Source organism: Saccostrea cucullata, unplaced genomic scaffold (genome assembly GCF_032062105.1).
Source record: "Saccostrea cucullata isolate Sc308-1 unplaced genomic scaffold, CSIRO_AGI_Scuc_v1 ctg810, whole genome shotgun sequence".
Taxonomy (NCBI): domain Eukaryota; kingdom Metazoa; phylum Mollusca; class Bivalvia; order Ostreida; family Ostreidae; genus Saccostrea; species Saccostrea cuccullata.
This window is the reverse complement of record NW_026921048.1, coordinates 50,474-72,575: the sequence shown is the minus strand read 5'-3', so window position 1 is coordinate 72,575 and position 22,102 is coordinate 50,474. Positions and strand designations below refer to the sequence as shown.

Genomic DNA, 22,102 nt, shown 5'->3' with positions numbered 1-22,102 from the left:
TCAAAAGTCGATGTTAAAGCAATATTAATCTGATCTAAATAAGCTGTGTGTTTTGCTACGTATATACTACATACTTCTCGTGTTTCAGGTGTTGGACATATTTTTTGACATTTTTTTTTCAATTTCAAACATCCATAGATAAGCTGGCGGATGGAGATTAGAGGATAAAATTTCCAACTATTAGTAAATCACAATTTGACGATTCATTCATATCGTCCGCTTTGTGCAGTGGTAAGAGCGTCTTTTCTAGATCAGTGTCGCTGCGTACGTCACGGTTTTGAATCCCACTGTGGGACGTAGAGACCGATCTTCTGGTTAAGACCGTATAAACCAATATCCCACGTCGCAGTAATGTATGGACTTTTTTACATTAGAGTCATCTAAAGGAGGTTTCCACAACATCCTAATTATAACAAACGGCTTAACAAGGTTTGCACAGACAATACCATCCAAGAACCAGAAGGCGAAAACAACAGTCGGGGCCTTGTTTCACAAATTAATCACTAAATAGGAATTTCCTACCCGCAGACACAGTGATAAAGGAACAAATTCGACTGAAATATTCTAAGAAATTTGTCAGATAATATTTATTGGAATGAAGAAGTCCCGAACAACACCATCATGTTCTCCCATGGGGAACGGGGTGTATGAAGAATTTAATTGCACTGTGTTAGTTATGCCATGTATGAACTATAAATGATTGTGTTGAAGATGTGAGTATCTGTATGTACTGTCTTTGCAATGTTTCGTGTAAATGTGTGCTTATATGTTGTTGTTTTTGTCGATTTGATCATCCAATCCTTACAATATCCTAAAGAATAAATTCTTGGATCCACACCCTGAATCGTCTTTAACTGGTTGTTTCATCATACAAATCAATCGGTAACACAATTTCCTACGGGAGGAAACAAATTTTAAAGTAGAACGTCATTTAATTTCTGTTATTGCCTAGGAAATAAATACATTCCTTGATTAACAGAGCACAACAAATGTCAGTTTAAACAGCGGCTCAGGTAGATTTGGACAAGATGGATGTTGTAATATATTTGTGTGTTTTCCTTACGGCGGTTCGACCAATATACTCGGTTCCCAGAATTGTGGACCTGTCATACCAACAAGACAGTAACACCATCACCTGGCCTGGCAATCCGCCGTATAACTTTACCCAACTTTATCGCGGAATTTATGCACCCTACAATACCTGGTAAGATACAAAAATAGTTCGGGCTAGGGTTAACATTGTAATCGCTTTGCTAATTTATAGGAAATTTCTCTTTGGACATGACCTGTCATCAAATTATTCCCTGGTAGTACCTGCCCTGAATGACAATGTTAATTTGTGCCCTCCCTGAAATAATAGTCATTTCAACTTCAAAGCTGAAATTATCAAATTATATTACAGATTTGCTGGAATTTTTCTCCATCTGGGACATTCACGGCTCAACTTCAAGAGAGAGTGTATGAACCATTTTAGACGTTAAATTTATATACCCCTGTAAACGAAGTTGAAAATAATTGTTTTTGAATCTATAGGGCGATGTCTCTCATATTCCAAAGGTGAATGTCTTAGTCACCCCTACTAATGTTATTTTGATTTAAATTCAAGACACGTGGTTTAGGTTCACCTATTGATAGGTTATAGGGTAGAACCGGATATATAAATAAAATTGGCAGTAAACAGGAAATTGCTATAGTCTGTTTCTTCTGAAAACTTGTCCTGTGAAAAATGTGTTTCCACACCTTTCTGAAAGACTTTCATGAATTTCAACAGAAATTGGTGGCTTAGAGGGGGGGGGGGGGGGGTTAAATAACAATTAATACATCTTATCATAGTTTACTGCAAAAATTACAGCTCACTGGCGACCGATACGCTGGTAAAAAAAATGATTAATATCATCTACACTGACAAATATTTGTTTGCCTTATATGGCTGTTGTTATTAATGCGCACAAAGGATCTTACCTCGAGCTTCTGACCAATTGTTGATTGAATACGTTAACGCCAAATACATGTTTACATGTTACTTCGAACACGTGGTTCAGGTGAATCTATGATCATTCAATGGAGTGCACAATAAAATAAAATGTTCTTATGAACAAAATGCAAACATTAGAAACTATGAAAAATATCCTGGGCGTTTTTAATTTGTTGTTAACTAGAAAAAAAAACATGTTAAATAAAATGTATACGTAGTTAGTGTCCAATTCAGAATGCCAGCACTTCAAGGGTAAGGAAAACGAGCAGCTCCTTGTATGCATTTAACAGGTTGACCTGTTTAAATGGACAAAACATTTTTTACTAAACTATACTCGTGATCACAGTGTTAGCCAAGGAATCCACCTGACAATTGTATTCACCGATAGTACAATAAAGGAATTTATCAAGCGTAAAATTCCTTTAGAATTCGTATAGTAACCCATAATGCAGTTCTCATTCATCTGATTTTTCAGTTAAAGTCACATTGATGCCTCATTTGCTAAGTATGACGCCAAAAAATATAGTCACGGTTCCCATCCAAAATATTTATACAAAAAGAACTTTTAATTCATGACAGCAAAAAATCATAGAGAATGCTTATAATTTAAACTTGAATGAATTCAAAAAAGATCGATTGAAGTACATTTCTACAGAATGATATTATAGGGTGGTGAAAACTAAAACGCAACATAACTTTTCTGTTTACCATGTCTCCACGTGCTAGTCACTTCCTAGCCACATTTCCTTGAATAATTTACCCTATCTCGCTGAAGTCTCGCTAACTCTCGCCAGAGTCACTGTCAGAGGTACTCTGAACTCATCGGGTTTTATAATTTGCAGAACATCGAAAAATAAAAGGTTCCGAACACATTAGTAGGGGTGTTAGTACTGGTACGAGAACAAACGAAATAAATTGCAGGTAGTCTATAGTCTGTTTCAACTTATACGTAAAAGCCATGCACGTAAAATTTATGATTTATAGCATACATGTATGTAATAAAACTGTCATAAATGTAACAATTTTTGTGATGTTTATTGTTCCGTCGAAATACAAAAAGACCTTCTTTATGATACAAATTATTGTATTGTTTCGCAGTTTGGCTTTTTAATATTGATCTGGCTACATCTGAGTAAATTTGTTTCTTTTTTTTATTTTCCAACTCTACATTATTGTGAAGTCTTAACTATTAAAACGTGATGTTATTCAAGCTTAATTAAAATCGGCGAAATTTTAAATTTAAATGCAAATGATATATAGAATGTTTATCTACACTCATTTTCTCATTATTATTTTTTTTTTTAGCTCAGATACATCATATAGCTTTAAATATATCTATTATGAATTAAACTTTCATTAATCAATGAATAAATTTAGATTACTTATAGTTTATCCTTCTTTTAAAATAAGAAATTCAAGTTTAATATTAATAAAACATAATATGCTCTACGAGGAAACCGAGTATTCGTGAAATGATTTTAAAAAATATATGTATACAAACATACATTCTTTAGTAAATTTACAGCTGAAAGCTCAGGTGAACATTTTATCTGTAGTCCGTCTGTTTGTCCGTCCGTCTGTCAGTAAGTCTGAAACGTTTATTGACTTCATTCTCAAGAATCAGCGTGCCAATTTCAACCAAACCTACTACAAAGCATTACTGGGTAAGGGGAATTTAAGTTTGATAAAAAGAAGAACCCCGCCTTCTTTCAAAGAGAGATATTTAAGAGATAGTAAAAAAAAAAATGGTGGCGTGTTCAAAAGTCTTCTTCTCAAGAACCACTGGATCGAGAAAGAAGAAACTAATGTGGAAGCATCCTCAGGTAGACTATTTGTACCCCCGGGGACAGGGTGGGGCCATGATGGACGTTCAAAGTTTTACATAGGAATATACATGTATTGGGAAAATCTTTAAACTAAAACTTCTTCTCAAGAACCACAAAGCCATAACTCGTCATATTTACATGTATATGGAAGCATCCTCAGGTAGCGTAAATTCAAATTTATTCAATTCATGACCCCGGGGGATAGGGCAGGGCCACAATGGGGAATCAAAGTTTTACATAGAAATATATAGAAAAATGTCATTAAAATCTCAAGAACAGCAAAGCCATGATTAGTCATATTTATATGAAAGCATCCTCGGGTATTGTAGATTTGTTCAAATTACGATCCCTTGTGGTCGAATAGGTCCACAATGGGGGATCAAAGTTTTACATAGGAATATATAGGAAAATCCTTTAAAAGTCTTTTTCTTAAGAACAACAAAGCCATGACTGGTCATATTTTAATGGAAGCATCCTCAGGTGATGTAAATTTAAGTTTGTTCAGGTCTTGACCCCAGGGGGTACATGTAGGTACGGGCCATAATGGGGGATCAAAATAAGAAATTTTTTTTCAAGAACAGAAAAGCCCTGGTTAGTCATAATGATATGGAAACATTCTTATAAGGTAGTGTAGAATCAAATTAATTTAAACGAGGGCCCTTGGAAGTTGGTCTGGGCTACGATAGGGAGATCATATTCTTTAAAATGGTTAAAAAGAACAAAATCTGTTGCGTAAGAACAGCAAAGCCGTGTATTATATCAATATTGATCCAAGAATAATCAGGTAGTTTAATATTCAATCCCCCCTCCCCCTTGTAAAACATTTCAATACTGAACTGATTTCTGTTTTTTTTCTTGCCAATGTGCTTAGTTAAGCGATGTGGCCCATGGGCCTCTTGTTAGGCATTATCCATAGTTAATAAATACAAATAATTAAAACGAAATGACAGAAATTCCAAACAAAGTTAAATTTGAGGCGTTTTGTATTCTAAAATATCAAAATAAAAAATAACGGTAAATGAAGCTCTGTTTTGAATATCAAGTATATGGAATAATTAATCTAAGTTCATTTTCTAATTAATCAATTGCTTCTATTACTGTGTTCATTACCACAATCAAATCTTAAAGCAATATGAGCTGCATATTTGACCTCTGAAAAAAAATGTTGCAAATTTGTAATTGACTATTTCAATGACAGAAAAATAGACCATTTATGAACTTCTGTTGTTCATATTTTCTATGAAAGTACTTTTTATACGTTTTGATTTAAACAATTGAATTATTGTCATCCTGTACAATAATGATTTCTTATATGATACTGTATATTCAGTTGTACAAAAATATTTCTCCTGAAACATTTTCAAACCTTATTTTGGTTTTATTCATCATAAGGGTTAAGATTACATACAGATTAATCATAATAATCCGACTTAACTCAATATGAGTTAAGTCCCGTTATGGAGACAAATAGAGATAAAAAGTCCAGGAAAGATAACTCTCACTCAAATACACTGACTTCATTTAGCCACATCCGCTATGCATGTGCATTTGCTCTTCCTTTCCATCTTCCGTCATCCATTGAAGCTCAGCATCGAGTTTAGTCCCAACAATATTCATCTTCATCTTGTGTTCCACTTATCGTCCAACGTCGGAAATATAAACATAATCAGGGCAAATAGATCCAGGACTAAGCGCCCATCCATTTTACCCCACGTGAGAATTACCATGGCATATCTAAAGTACCAACATCCCCAACGACCATGTTAACCACGTGTGCAGCAACCATCACAGTAGATGTGCTACCTACTTATAATACACTGCAGGCATCATGTGTACCTCTTGCGTCTTCTTCGACTTTACTTCTCCAGTCTTCACTTCGGCAACCAGTTCAATTCAGTCAGCTATGACTGACTGAGAAGGGAACCATATACAGATCAGCTTCATATACCATATTTTTGAACTCTTGTTTGTGAACATGACCTCAGTTTATTAATACATTGGTGAAATTGAACCCAACTACTCGTTGTTATTAAAACCAACGTTTACAAATGGTGCCCATGTACTTTAGACATCACCAATAGCCACCATGCAGTGACGTATCCGGGGCGGGAAGTGATCACGCGCCTGTTGGATCCGCCACGATATGGATCGGTGTCACAGATCATCGGGTTCGGACTGCAGAATATTCCAACCATCATGGCTTCGGTGTAAACACGTGTCGCATTGACATCACCTCGATCATCACCACCATTGTTTGTGCCTCCATTTTTGACACTGGTTGAGAAATATTTTTGAAGAAAGGGTCACAGATCAGGGAGTTTGAGAGTTTTCAAATTAACAAGCTTAAGATGGTAAGCTAAGACTGACTGAGAAGGAAACCATATGCAGCTCAGGTTCATATACCATATACGAGGGGTGATCAAAAAGTTCGCGAACTATCTCTATATCTACAAAACCACAATTCAGATTAGAATGAAATTCGGTACAAACATAGCCATACACAAGGTCTATAAATAGCATATGCTGAATAAAGTTTTTTCCTTGTTTGTGATGTCACAATGTGAAAATGACGTCACTATGTAGGTCACTTGTGACGAAAAATGGTTGTCTCAGTCGAACTCGTTCAACAAACGACTGTACAATTTATTGTATATCTTAGAAATCCCTCTGCAGTATCATATAATAATTTGTACACAGTTTCTTAAGATAAATGAGTTCCTATAAATTCAATTAATGATAGGATTGATCGTTTTAGTGAAGGAAGGCAGATGGTTAAAATGATACTTGTCATCTTGCCAAGTGAAAACAAGTTTGAAAAGATATGTGTTTTTAATTAAGCAATTAGCTATCAAAGACCTGCAAGTTACACTTTGAAAAATAGATGAATATTTGAACAATAATATAATTATCAAATACCTAAGATATCGTTTACTTTAGATTTTAAACATATTAGAAATGATAAAAAAGAGGCACCCATTCTCTATCCACCTTGAACAAAGATCTCTCCCGAGACAGAAGTTTTGTGTTTTAATGGTCGCCATGCTTATTTTTGGAAAGGATATTCTTATCCACCCATTCTGTCGCCGAGATTTGACAATTTCTGATAAATGAACTGTTCTTGTTAGAATAATTAACTCACATGGAAAGAAATATAAAACTCAGAAAAATCTTTCAACTTTTGTGACAGAACGCTACGGAAGGGGTCACGTGACCGCCAATATCACGTGATTCGCGCATGCGCAGAACGGTGGTTGATGTGCATTAAAATCGGAGAGGATTAATTTAAAATATAATCAACATTGAAACCAAATATTGTTTCTTTTATGGAAGTTATTCAATTAGTTCGCGAACTTTTTGATCACCCCTCGTATTTGGTAAGATTTGTATTTAGCAGTGAAGTTTATGTATAGTGTGATGTCTATTTGTGTTGTAAATAGAATTTCATATGGATACTATGAATGGAAATGTTTATAGTTAAAAGTAAAGTATTTTATGATGATGACTTTGCATAATATAATGCATGAAATGATATCTTTATGATCCTTTAAAGTTATGAGGAAATTGGAATTATTTCCTTGAGCAGAATATTCAGTGTCCAACATTACAAGTGCATGCTCCTTGGCTATTCAATGACATGTCTTACTTTTGAAAAAATTCTCATCTAAACTCCGATGGATTGTCAGTCAGTAGGTAACTTAAAAATAATAATAATAATAAATAATTAAATAAATAAATAGATTCCAAGGATTCCTTTGAGTGTTAGAAACTACCTAAACATTTCAACAAACTTGTCAGGAAATAGGAATTCCATATTAATTTAGATTAAAATTGAAGGCCCAACCACATAAAATAAATAAATAAATAAATGAATAAATAAATAATTTGTAATAAATAATTTGTAATAAATAATTAACAAACTTGTCAGGAAATAGGAATTTCAATTATTCAGATTAAAATTGAAGGCCCAACCACTTATTTAATATAAAACAAATAAATAAATAAATAATTAAATCGCAAGGATCCCTTAGAGTGTTAGAAAATACCAAAACATTGACAAATTTGTCAGGAAATAGGATTTTCAATTATTCAGATTAAAATTGAAGGCCCAACCACTTATTTAACATAAAATAAATAAATAAATGATAAATAAATAATTAAATTGCAAGGATCCCTTAGAATGTTAGAAACTACGTAAACATTAACAGATTTGTCAGGAAATAGGAATTTCTATTATTCAGATTAAAATTGAAGGCCCAACCACTTATTTAACATTTCTTGTTCTAGTTATAAATTCCACAAGCCAAACCATATTTATTCCAGAGCACATTGGTAAAGAATTAAAATTTGTTTGCCCGATTATTGTCAATTTCAAGAGGCTCACCTTTCAAATGCAGTATTGTGCAATCCCTTGGCCTTTGTCATTCAATTTTGGCTAAACAGTAAAGCTTTATTAGGAAGTATGGCATGTAGCTGAAGATTTCACAATGCAGCTTTAGCCCATAAATAGACAAATTAATTTAAATAAATAAGTCAATGAATTCATAGATTGAATAGATATTTAAAAAAAAAAAAAAAAATTAAATTAAATTAAAATAAATAAATAGACAAATAAATTTAAATAAATATAGATAAGTTGATTAATTAATAGATTAAATAGACATATTTAAAAAAAAAACCAAGAAACATCTACATTATTTAAAATACATCACATTTACTTGTCAATTAGACCCAACATTCCAGGTTCAGTTTTTGGCTTACCTTGGTGTGAAGCCTTCTCATCATTCCAATTTACCTTAATGCTACAGAAATTTATTTGATTTGTAGGCTTTGACACTAAAACATTTAAGAGGTGCAACACACTTGTATTTATCAGGCTTGTCGCAAGATTATATAAAGATTAAAAGGAGATGGAAGTCCATGCAGTTCAGACTTATATTCGATTATAGTCGGTCAAACACCTGACAATACCTTTTTACTGTTTTTTTAATGTATCCTAAGTTTGCAGACACTTCTGTCATGGTATATGGATTATTGGATCATCTTTGTTACATTATGCAAAAAAAAAAGAAAGAAAGAAAAACCCACACATTCATCAATTTAGATAATGTAATTTGGACTTAGAACAATACCTCATCCATATCAGATGGTCTGGTCAACAAGGAATGACCTGGAAAAAGGTCCAACCATTCAAATATTCGAACTCTGGTGTCATAGTATGACAAACCACATGTCATAATGATTCAGTGTGGGTAATAGTATTGGTACCATGTCCCTTTGCCATCTACAAAAGTTTATGAAATTGACTCCGTCTTGTTTTCAATTATGTTTAATACCAAGGTTAAAATTTGTTGGGTCACAAATACTGCGAAGAAATTATTTCAGGCCCATGTTTTCACACAAGGCTCGTATTAGGATAAATAGCTCATCATATTGGTTCATTGCCACAAGGGTTGGGGGTATAGTCACTACCCAGATATTCAACAGTGCTCATCAAAATTGTATCCAGAGGGTGTTCACCTTTCTCATATAGCACATTCTACCATTTTCCTCTATACCATTCAGTGTGGCATAATCAAAATAATTTGGCAAAATTTGCAGTGCTACACACCATTTCCATTTAGTTATTGATCATTACATATATTATTGATCTTTGCAACTGTTGATCTATTGAACTATTGAACAGTTATTGATCATTGCATATATTATTGATCTTTGCAACTATTGCTCTATTGAACTATTTAACAGTTATTGATCATCACATATATTATTGATATTTGAAAGTTGCAACTATTATATATAGCACATTCTATTTTCCTCTATACCATTCAGTGTGGCATAATCAAAATAATTTGTCAAAATTTGCAGTGCTACCCACCATTTCCATTTTTAAATAGTTTATTAATCCACTTGTTATTGCAAATGTTAAAAAATTTAAATTGAAAATCATATAAAACTTCCCTAGTTCCAGTTTACTGCATATGTATCAAGCGGTAATTAAATTTGCATAACTCTAATAAATAGCAGCTTTGTCATGGCATGGGCAAAATTTGCTGCATGTGGCGGATGTTTTCACATGCAGCGCTTTATTGGCTCCCATGTGAAGACATATGGCCGAATTTTGCTAGAAGCTCGCTGCTGATCCTGTTATCTTCCAGGGCCAGTGGTCAATAATTGAGCTTCCGTCATTGTGTCATTGCTATTGATTCCACGTCATATACTATTGATAAAGTCGACGTAGACCATTGTCTTTATAATACATTGCTACCTGCTCATTGCAATTCATTTATCATTGAATATCATTGTATATCATTGAATATCATTGCATATTATTGCATATTATTGAATATCATTGCATATCATTGAATTTCATTGTACCTATTGTGTAAATACATGTATACACTTTGCGTACATCATTGATTGAATATCATTGTTTATCATTGAATATCATTGTACACATTGTGTATTAATCATTCAATATACACTTTGTGTACATCATTGAATTGATACTTTATGTACATCACTGTAGAGATACCTTGTGTACATCATTGTATTCACTGTATTGACGATTGATTTGATATTGATTGTATTGATGATTGATTTTGACTATTAATCAATAAAGCCATGACAAAAGCTGCCAATCATTCTTAATCTATTTTGTCGACATAACACATTTTACCAGCAAAATAAAACTCTCAAAAATGCAGCTCATATTGCTTTAAATACTTAGATAATAATTATTAATATAAACATGAAACAACATGGAAAAAGCGAACAGTATTCATGATCAAATGTCCATAAACAATACAAAATAGAAGCAGAGCAAACACAGACCTCCAAAATATTAGAGGTGGGATCAGGTGTATTTTAACACAATAATTCTGCAAATGATAAATGACAAGGTAAGTATTTACGAGTTCTATTTTTATCGAAAAAGCAGCTTTCAATGATATGAAAAACCTTGATTTTGATTTAACGATGGGAATATGGTTATGTATAATGTTGAAAAGTCGTACAATTTTAAGCTGTTGATTTTGGTAAAATCTTTTGATTTAAAACTGTTTAAATGTTCCTGGGATTATTTTAGTACCCACATCTAATTTACTCCTTTTCTTGAATATATTGTTGCATAGTACTCTTAAAGTTGCTCCATCACTACTGATGATAACTTAGTGAGGAGTAAAGAAAGAGACTTAGTTGAACATTTACTGGAACCCGCTATAAATGTATCGTTGTGTGTAAGGATTTCTACGAAGTTTCGAAATCCAATAAAGATATGGTAGTTCAAATTCATTTTGGTTCTTTGGGATTTTAAAAATATTCAAAACTGACATGTGATTTTAAAGAATTTCTTTCTTAGAGAGGAAACTATGAGTCTAAGTAAGATTACCACTTGTAGAAGTATATTCAAGTTCTTCTGAAATACAATTTATATAACGAACCTTACAAATGAAGACAATATTGTTACCTGCTTTGTCGGCAGGGGCCTGTACGTACTGATCATGCAATCCATCTAATTTTTTTCATCTCTGCATTGTTGAATACAGAAGGATTTTCATATTGCCCCTCAATCTTTTGCACTAGAACATGTTCTAGTGTTTAATGCTAGACTCGGAGTTTTGTTCTGATAATCCTCTGATTTGTCATGCCTCATATCCTCGAGGACATGTGACCAGACATAGTTCATTGCAAGGCTCTTCTTGGTGACTTTTCATCGCTGTCGATCGTGTGTCCTCGATGACTTTTCGAAAGACGCAGTGTACTTTGCTACAACAAATACTTCCCCTACAATATTCAAGGATTTAATATCATGCTAAAATACATTTATGCATATAAAAAAAGCAACCAAAAACAAAAAATACATAAAATTATCAATTTTACTTGGGTTTCAGTGCAAATTTTAAAGGGTTTTTTAATTTCTCGTACATTTTCCCGACCTCTGCTGTAAAAGAATAGTTCGAGTTCGAAGAAAACTTTGTACTATATAATAGTAGGGTGTTGTTTGCAGAATTCATGTGCTATACATTTTTCCCGATCTTTTTTCCCGACCATCTTCAGATATCATTTCCTGGTGTTTGGTTTCTCATTTTCCTTTAAACTTCCTTGTAAGTTAAACTAGTAAAACTTGAACACGTTACTAGCTGGTTTTTATTATTCATAATGCCCATGTCTTTGGTTTTTAGGAAATGTCTCTGCAGCCTGTATCGTGTGGAAACCATTTATAGTTTTGAGTACATTTCTCCATTTCTCTTCCAGAATTTCGCATAAAATTTCCTTAGTACTGAATTCAATTTCTCGTTAAAATCACTTTCCAAATCTTCGAAGGAAATGTCAGTCACTGTATCTTCCAAGTAGTTCCAGATGATACTCACGGACACAGATTTTAAATTTGATTTGTTCTTGCTCTTACTATTATCCAAAAAATGGTCAATCTCTGCGTTTGAGGCGTGTACAAGTCTCGCCATTTTTACTAGTTGTGTATTTGACTTTAACGATCATACTGTTGTGAACATCACATTGTTTTTGGATTAGAGAAGGGTTAATTACGTCACTTTTTAAACATCTTCCTTTCAAATGAATATAACATAAAAGGTGGGAAAATTCTTTGTCCATTATTCCTAGCCTAGTCAGTCAATAGCAAAAATTATTTTCTCGCATTATAATTTAATATTACTTGTAATACGTCATTTGATTGGATAAAAGATTTTATCCATTTTGTATAACATTACTTGCCTACATCACAATGAGTTACGTCAAAAACGTGTTACTCTGCTTGACGTTACTTTTAAAGTTTAATCAATGTGAATCCTTATTCTGGGGGAAAAATTATCTCATTGTCTGCACTGAAATTAAATTATAAGGAATGAAGCTTACTTCAACTTATATTATACGATATAACAAAACGTGGGGCAGTTTACGCTTTTTTATGAACCGCTTCGCGGTTCATCAAGCGTAAACTGCCCCAAGTTATGTTATATCGTATGATATTAGTTGAAATAAGCTTCATTTCTTAAATAATTAATTTACACATAACGAGAGTAGTAGACGTCATAATAGACTAGTTTTAACGTCACAAAATTGCTGATTAGTGATGTGTCAGAGGGTTTTATTAACGTACGTTGAAAATGAAAGTGAATTTGAGAGCCGTGCCGAATTTGACAGTTTGTGTTCATTTAAAACCTTTGCTTGATTCGGTATAATAAACAATTAACTGCATGAATGTTCGGAAAACAGGATTAAATATTCAGCCAAGACATATCATACTCCTTGGCGAATAGGTTTTTCTTGGCTGAATAGATTTTAATTTTTCCCTCAAGATCATGCAATAAATATATAATATTGACGATCAATATTTTTTGTTTGAATTAACTGCAATTATTTAGCCCTCCTCCTTTTTTTAGGAGGGGAGGGGGGGGGGGGGCAATTGTGGGAGTGAATCACACAGATTTGTCACGTAGGCATATTTCATGAAGCGCGCTACGTGATTCACACATCAATAATTCACACTAAACTTAAAAACATTCCTTATATTTACATTTTCCATGCCTTAAAGCATCAATAATAATCTCAATATTTAAATATCTCGTCATCCTATTTTGATGCATTTTCTAACGTCGCTGTAGCCTCATTGTGACGTCACGTTAGCTCACGTTTCTCCGTGTATATTTCTACGCGTGAATATACACAAAAATGGTTTTCAAATCAATTTCACTGTTGTCTTACTAGTAAAACAAAGCAAATGTAAATATATTCAATTATAAACACCAACATTTGCTCTGTGAAGTTGTTCATAATTTCATGTGAACGTCTCAACTTACCGGTACATCACGCGTGAACTGTCATGGCTGCTTAGTAGAGCGACTGGTAAACACGCAAATTTGTTTTACATGGTCTTTTTAACGGACTATGTTGTGGCCAGTGAATAAAAATTGCGTCTTATTCGTAGTAAGTTGAAATTGAATGTAAAATAATTAATTTTGCCTGCATTCATTCGTATTTAAAAAAAATGTTTGCACCATTACGGAGATGCTGTGAAATTGTGGCCCTCTAAAGAAAACATCAGATTAAATCAAATAGGAGAGGACTACATTATTGTAGCTACGGGTGGACTAATATTTTGATTATGGACTGTTCGTCTTTAAAGAGTTAGTGAGAGTATCTTACTGAATATAACGAAAATTATGATGTGGTCTCAGTTTTAAGCTCTACATATATAATTTTATTATATCCATACTTATAAAATGAAGCAGAGTTTTACAAAAAGTCTATATTTTTTAGGCTAGAAAGCAATCACTTCGCAATGCCAGAGCACATGGGCACTCATGTAGACGCTCCGGCTCACCTTTTCCAGGGCTCCTGGAAGGCGCATCAGATCCCGATTGAAAAATTATACGGACCTGGAGTTATAATAAATGTTAAAGCCAAGGTCGAGAGCAATCCGGATTACAGGTGAAAAAACTGTAACTTTCTTCATATAATTATTCATGTACATATAGCACTCATGACAGAATCAAAGGGATAAAAATATAATTTCACCCTGTACATATTAAAGAAATAAAGTATGATTTTAAAACATATATCGGGATATGAATACGGGTTGGTCACGAGATTCATATTATCCTAATTTAAAATGATACCTTCCATGTATTACAAATATTTACATTTGTGACTTATTCATACTTGACTATGATTTTTAATACGTGAAATGCTTTATTTTCTAAACTCAACGGATGTAATCCATTAAATGCTGGTCGACCCTTTACGATCGGACGTCAGTCGTCGTAACAAAATTATGTCAAAAGTTTATGACATTAGAGTAACCTTTATTTATCACAGGGGCCGGTAACGTATTATGTTTGATTTTACGTAATCACTATATAATATATACAAAAGGGATAAGGGAACCAACGTCAGTCCGAATTTACACAAGGTCGGTCTTGGAAATATTTCGTACTCCACAGAAAATACCATGCAGCCAACAAAATAATAACTAAAATTATATTCTTTAATAAAACTGAAACCCCATTCATTTATATACCGTTTAAGTTGGAGACTGTAAGCTCGTACACCACTCTCTACCATAGGCTCATACGTGTCTGAGAGAGGAACGAACGACAACTCTGCATAGGAGATTGCTCGTACACGAGATTTCGCGAGAGGTTGTAACTTCCGGTGACAAACAAGCGTGGTTGAGAAGAGAAAATAACTTTCTGTTTGTTTCCTTTGTGCATATTATCACTACCAGTAAGTTTTAACATAAGTTTGGGCATGTCGGCAATTTAATTTGCCCAGTACTGTATAGAGATGACCATGTCACCGGAAGCCTGATACCAGAAGTGACGAGAACGAGACTTACAGTCTAACTCGATACTGCATCTACTTTAAGTAGTCCACTTAAACGATGTAAAATTCGTACAATCATTTTCTCCAGTCTGGTAGTCTCTGAAGCTGGAAAACAAAAACTTAAGACCCAGCCTTCACGAAAACCATTTTACACCCGTGATTTGAAAGATCCTAGGGGTATATTGTTTTGTCCTATCTGTCTGTCTGTCTATCTATCTGCCTGTTGTCAACATTAACATAGCCCATAACTATTGTGTGGGTGTGGCTATGGCTTTCATAATTCACATGTTATTTACTTGTAAAAAGAACTTTCTTTTAGTACCACCAAGTATGATCTCTTGACCTTGGATTTTGACCTACTTTTACAAATATATCTCATATCTCACTTTAACCTTTGCCATACGCAGTAATTTTAAGGCTTCCCGGAGCTTTAAATGCATTTAAAACGTAACACTGCACTGGAAAGTTGATTTTGAGGGGTTTTTTAAGTTATGTTCTTAAGTACGTCCAATTCATATAGAGAGTTCTCTTGGCTATATATAAACATATTTGTTATGATATCACATGACCTCGTTGATCACGTGATGGTCATTTCTTTCTTTTTGAAGTGTTTCACATAAATCGCTTCATCGCAGGTGATTAACAGGATTATTATTAACTTTTTGTTACATAAATATACTCGATGCATCCTTGTGAACCCTAAATGTGCTTGGGAAAAGTTATATCGGGTACAATTACTCTGTTACAAAATATTTCACACTAACTTCAACTTACCGACAAATCTGAGAATATGTTCCGCTAAAAATCGTCATCTGTTTTAAAACAAGGTCATCATACATATTTCCCAAGCAAGATTCAGTTAGAGGGGAACCTCCTCTTACAGATATTAAATATATCCTTATTAATGACCTCCACCAGGCTGTTTAATACACATATTATGAATTTTGCCTCTATCCACGGGTATAAAAAAGGGTAAATGTCAAACGTATAATTTTATTTTCGTACATATTTTGAACATGCTGACTTTTAAACAAAAATAATAAAGCAAAGTTATCTAAATTATTCGTATATATTACATAATTTGATAAAAATGATTGAAACATGTTTATTTTAAATTAGCATTTTGCATCTTTATATGCAGATTGAAATAAGGTGTAAAGTTTATGACACTCTCCCCATCTTTACAGCTCAAGTATGCATTGACTTGTCCTCATTTTCATTTATGACGTCATACATTTGTAGTTCAGAGAAGTACATGCACAGAGTACACTGCATTATTCTCTGGGAAGCCTTATCGTACCTGTGTAGCTTTTGAACAGTTGAAGCTAGGGCTTTCACACTTCACATGTGTATTTATTTTTACGAGATCTTTCAACTAAGTATAAATATTACTAACCTCTTGACCTAAGAGGTTGACTCACTTTTTAGAAACTTTAACCTTGGTCATAATTTTGGAACAGTTAAAACCAGAGCTTTCATATTTCACAGGTGTATTTCTTACAACAAGTTCTTCCTTTGGGTACCAACACTTTTAACCTTTTGACCTTGACCTTTGGAGTTTGACGTGCATTTAAGAGAATTCAATCTTCGCCATAAACTGCCATACGGCATTGTCGCAAACCACGGCCAAAATGTACTATATGCGGACTCCGGACCGTGGCTTGAGACGATGGCCATACGGGGGCTTCAGTGTTTCACGGACAAATCTTGTTTTCTTTAGAAGGTTGCAAAATTTTAATTTAAGTTGTAAAATGTATTTATTTGGGTAAAATATTTAGTCCTTTTTGTTTAACATATTAACTTGCCTACGTCACAATGAGTTTCGTCAAAAACGTATTACTCAGCTTGACATTACTTTGAAAATATGCATTGTGTGTTAGCGCGTCGGCGTGTTGTGTGAACTCGTGTTAGCGTGACAGCGGGTTGTGTGTTGGCGCGACAGCGTGTTGTGCGAAATTGTGTCACCTTGACAGCGCGTTGTGTGCAAGAGAGACGGCGTGTTTTTTTTTTTTGTTTTTTTTTTTAACGCGCTGTTGAGCTTTTGCAATTGGCCCTATCCGGACACCATAGGTTATAATGTATTTTTCCAGAATGCAAGTGCTGAAGCATTAAAATTTCCGTACAAATGATTTATTCTAGGTTGAATTTTTATGTATAAGGAACATGTCAGAATTAAAAATACACAAGGTATCACACAAATATTGCATGGTTTTAAAGACCGTTTTAATTGGCACTTTCAAATGACGTGGTTTTTTATTCCCCCGTAAACGAAGTTTCGGGGGTATGTAGCTTTTGTCGTGTACGTCCGTCTCTCTGTCTCTGTCTCTCTGTCTGTCTGTTGACCTTGGAGTTTGACCCACTTTTACATGAAAAATTTTAATTTTTACTTTGGCCATATCTTTTGAACAGTAGATACCAGGACATTTATAGTTCGAATATTTATTTTTTTTTTTTGGAAAGACCTTTCATTGGATACCAATATCCTTGACCTTTTGACCTTGATCTTGTAGATTTCCGTTCTTGTGAAAAAACTTTTAACCTTGGCCATAACTTTTGAACGGTAAGGGATAGGGCTTTCACATTTCATATATGTAATTCTTGTGAAAAGACCCTTCATCGAATAGTAAGATCTTTGACCTTTGACCTTGACCTTTGAGTTTGACTTACTTTAAAAAAGCAAACCTTGACCAGATTTTTAAAGGGTTGGGCTTTTAGTAAACATATTTAATCCTTGTGACATGACCTTTCATTTGATAACAAGAACTTTGACCCTTTGACCTTGACCCTCAAGTTTGACCTACATTTAAAATAAAGATTAAGCTCGGCCATAACTTCTGAACGTTTAGGGCTTCCATACCCTACAAAAGTATTTTATGTGGCAACACCTTTCATTGGATACCGTTTACCTTGACCTTTTGACATTGACCTTGGAGATTATTGTATTTATTGAAAAAACTTAAACATTGGCAATTGTTTTCCAGTGAGAATACCATACTTTTGGTACCAATTAATAAAATTTGCATTTAAGAAAAGTGTAATCTTTGCTATGTTGCCAAAAGGGGGCATCAGTGTTTCACAAACACATCTTGTTTTTACTTATTTCCATTGGGTGGGATATTTCAAACTGAAAATTTCAACATAGCATGCAATTATTGTATTTTGCGAGACGTCGAAATGAAACTGGATTTTTAATGTATTATTTTCTGTCTTTGAAGAGTTTCTACGGACGATCTTTCGAAATACGAAGAAAAATATGGAGAGATTCCTAGGCATGCCGTAGTTATAATGAACTCGGGTTGGACTCAGAAATACTCTAACTATACTCTTGTCTACGGAACTGCGCAGCTTCAGGATGACACTACATACCATTTTCCTAGCTGGCACGAGGAAGCTGTCAAGTGGCTGATAAACAAGCGACAGGTCAACGCTATTGGAGTGGACACGCCCTCTACGGATTATGGACAGTCCAGGACATTACCCTGTCACGTGATCATGGGTAAAAATAACGTGGTAGGGATTGAGAATGTTGCCAATCTGGATAACATTCCAGAAAGCGGAAGTACTATTTACGTTCCGGTTGTCAAGATTTATGACGGAAGTGGCGGACCTGCGCGTCTTTTCGGGACATATGATGACGATCCGGACAAAACGAACACAGCATCCACAGCTACCGGCTCCATGTTCTACACGGTCTTTCTCATCCTTGCTATTATTATTAAATTCTAGAATTTAAGCTTTTTAATATATATACTTACTTTTTTAAATCAGAATGTAATCTTATTAATTAAGTTTTCTATTTCCAAGAGGGGACACAGAATAGATTTTGTATATAATGCATTTTACATCCATGTGCATGTTAGATAATGTTTAATGGAGATTACCAATTTATATTCATTTGGGGGTTGGGGTTAGGGTGGGGTTGGGGGTCAAGATACACTTTTTTCTGAATATGTTGAACTGTTAACTTCATAAACAACAAAATAACATTCACCAAGTAAGTTAATTGAACAAAGAATCAATTTTCTATGCCTTGTACGCCTTCCTTCTTGGAATTGGATAACAACGCAGGAATTAAATTTAAATAGGGCTTAAAAATGTTTTGCCTTTATTGAATTTTTTTAAAAAATTTCTAAACTACATGCAGTAAGAGCATATAAGTATGATGTAAAAGTTTCTGGAAAAAGCCAGGTATAAAAATACAAAATGGCGTCGTCAATGTTCTCATATACAAAATAAATAGGTCAACGCTTTCTAAAAATAAAAACATTGATATCAAAAGTAATGTTTTTGGTTGTTTTACTGCGCAGGACCATAGACGGAAACAATGGCAGGGTCAAATGCGGGGTGAACTCTATGATATTGTGGAATCAAACCGGAAGTAGAATTCCATGACCGTCGCTCATAATACTGATTCCTTCTCCCTTGATGGTAACCGCTTTGTTTAGGACGGGAATAGCTACGTGGAACAAATTCGGGTTGATTGACATTCAGTTTGCTTTTCAAGACATCAAATACTTGATCATTTGTGCGTTTAGTCTTCAAAGTGCAATTGTTTAACTCGTTGTTTTCTTGAAAGACCCCGGGCTTTAAATTTTGGCATTCTCTGATTTTTGCTATTTGTGCATAAGCGCTGTTTATAACGTTGCCCCTTTTCTTTAGTTCGTAAAAGGCCGTATTCATATTTTGTTCGATGTTTTTCAGCTTTTCGTCCAACACTGCCTCGGTATCGGTGTTGGTTGCGGCGTCAACCTGGAAAAATACAGACACATATTAATTTAAATTCCGTACATGCTAAACAGTTGAAAATTTGTAGAGTTTTTTTTTTCGTTATATTTTGAAATAATGAATAAATTATTCTATAATAAATTAAATCAAAATCTGCAAAGGAAAAGAAAAAGGGGGGGGGGGTCGCCTTGTTTTATACTTCAGTAGGGAGCACATGTAAATATTCCTGTATATTTTTTTTTTCTCTGAAATTCCACTTTTCGAAGAAAAGAGGGACGAGACTTGAGCAAATCAAATTTACCGGTGCAAAATAATATTTTTTTATCCTGCAACTACCCCTTGCATTGACCTAATAAAGGTAACCTAATAAACCAAAGTTTTATCCGGTCACTGCCCTAATAAAGTCTCGTGCATGTATTCCGACGTTCCAAAAGCATTGTGACGTCACGTATATTCCAATGTTTACGCCATGACGTCATAGTTTCAACTGCAGAGACGTGCCTAAATCTGTCGAAAATAGCTAGTTTTGGACGTTCAAATGGTACAAATATGTTGCAGGATAAACAAAATACATGATAAATGTCTTGAAATATAAGCGATATTTGGGCTCGGGTCGAAAACGTAAGAGGGCTCGGCAAGCCTCGCCCTCTATCACGTTTTCTTACCCTCGACTAAATATCGCTTATATTTCAAGACAGTAACCATGTATTTTATATATACTAGTTAGTTACTGGCTTTATTTCCCAAATAATAAAGAATAAATATGATGATGTCATACTTTGTATACTAGTACTTATTTCAATATCCGCAGTATATATATGAATTTCAATTGCATGTACTTTTAAAATACTAAGTTATTTGCATGTAATACATATACAATTTGTAACACAATAAACGAAATACATAATCTAAAAATAAATGTCTTATTATTATAAACTTACTTTCGGCACAGACTGAAAATTTGTCAGTGTTTCCTTAATAGAACTCAAAGCGTAGTTTAATCGAACACCATTCTTTAGGTTGTTGACGTCATCGAGAAGAACGCCATGACGACAGTTTGGACAGAAGATTGTGATGTCACAGGTAACTGCCACTTTGGTATTTTTCAACCGATGTCGACCTATCTCATTCAAACATCTGTAAAAATATAAATTAACTTTCATTCTTCTTTTAAATAATGTGATTATCATTACAGTTTTACTCGGAATTTTCCTTTGAAAAAATTAATGCCAGATCTTCATATTGCAATGCGCTATATTTAAGTGGCCATAATTTAACAGCAGGACTCTTGCGTTCATAGCTTACATATCGTCGGTAAACCCAGTTCGCGACCGCTATACATTAACTTAGCATTAAGACAGAAAATATCAAATGGGAAAATCTTTATGTCCTAATTATATACCATGTTCCATGGTATATTGCACTCATAAAGATACTCTGGTATGCGAGTTATTCTCTGAAATTGTAAATGTTCGTTAGATTGATAACCGCAATTAAAATGGAGGGGGTTGTCAGATTCACCAATTCCACTCATGTATTATTTTCTCTTGGAATCCATGCCTCTATTTTAATGAGAATGATAAAAAAAACCCCAGAAATGCTAGATCATAGATAAAATAAAATACTACTTTACCCCATGCAGAATGTGTGTCCACAGGGTAGAATGGTCGGATCTGTAAAAATATCCCAACATATGTTGCACTTTAACAAGCCAATAACTTCACTACCGACAATCTTTTCTAACATCGACTCTTTTTCCATCGTTTCGCTCATTTCAATTAAGAATTATTCATTAAAGTTCTAAAAGTAGCCTCCCCTACTCCTAAACGCGTCTATCACTGTGGTAAAATAACAACCGAATCCAGCGGCTTGACGTATTCAGCATTGTGACGTCATAATACAACGATATTGTAAACGTTAAAAACGCGGATTTTTTTTTCGAAAGTGAAAAGTTTCCCGAATTTTTGCAAGTTTAGTTTATTTTTACACGTTGTGCAACAATTTTTCGTAATATTAACACGGAAAATTATCAATAAGGACGAAGTTTGTCTGTTAATATTGGTAAAAGATATGTTGTCTAACTAAAATTGCTTCTTTCGGACTTTCAGTCTTTGACTATATCCTTAACCCCCCTCCCCCCTCCCCCCCCCCCCCCCCCCCCCCGCGATTGCATCATTTCGTGTCTGTCCGTCAGAGGTTGTTTTTCCGCTTGTCGGAAAGGCCCGAGAAGTTGAGA

General features: G+C 34.2%; 2 protein-coding genes across 2 annotated transcripts; one reads left to right on the top strand and one right to left on the bottom strand.

Annotated features, from left to right (window-relative positions):
- Positions 1-955: 955 nt before the first annotated feature.
- On the top strand, positions 956-19,183 carry LOC134259065 (isatin hydrolase-like). Its single transcript, XM_062741667.1, has 3 exons — positions 956-1,204; positions 14,077-14,247; positions 18,357-19,183. The coding sequence occupies exons 1-3, from the start codon at positions 1,029-1,031 to the stop codon at positions 18,865-18,867; spliced, it is 858 nt and encodes a 285-aa protein (XP_062597651.1). The 5' UTR covers positions 956-1,028; the 3' UTR covers positions 18,868-19,183.
- Positions 19,184-19,212: 29 nt separating this feature from the next.
- Positions 19,213-21,741, bottom strand: LOC134259066 (uncharacterized). The gene is made up of 3 exons (XM_062741668.1): positions 21,500-21,741; positions 20,808-21,003; positions 19,213-19,890 (listed from the first exon to the last, which is right to left on the bottom strand). The coding sequence occupies exons 1-3, from the start codon at positions 21,637-21,639 to the stop codon at positions 19,438-19,440; spliced, it is 789 nt and encodes a 262-aa protein (XP_062597652.1). The 5' UTR covers positions 21,640-21,741; the 3' UTR covers positions 19,213-19,437.
- Between the last annotated feature and the right edge of the window lie 361 nt (positions 21,742-22,102).

Excerpts from the sequence above, each read along its gene's own strand:
- LOC134259066 (XM_062741668.1), bottom strand. The coding sequence starts at position 21,639 with ATGAGCGAAACGATGGAAAAAGAGTCGATGTTAGAAAAGATTGTCGGT. Across the intron at positions 21,004-21,499 it reads GGACACACATTCTGCATGGG|ATGTTTGAATGAGATAGGTC; the intron begins GTAAAGTAGTAT and ends ATATTTTTACAG. Across the intron at positions 19,891-20,807 it reads ATTTTCAGTCTGTGCCGAAA|GTTGACGCCGCAACCAACAC; the intron begins GTAAGTTTATAA and ends GTATTTTTCCAG.
- LOC134259065 (XM_062741667.1), top strand. The coding sequence starts at position 1,029 with ATGGATGTTGTAATATATTTGTGTGTTTTCCTTACGGCGGTTCGACCA. Across the intron at positions 1,205-14,076 it reads TATGCACCCTACAATACCTG|GCTAGAAAGCAATCACTTCG; the intron begins GTAAGATACAAA and ends TATATTTTTTAG. Across the intron at positions 14,248-18,356 it reads GAGAGCAATCCGGATTACAG|AGTTTCTACGGACGATCTTT; the intron begins GTGAAAAAACTG and ends CTGTCTTTGAAG.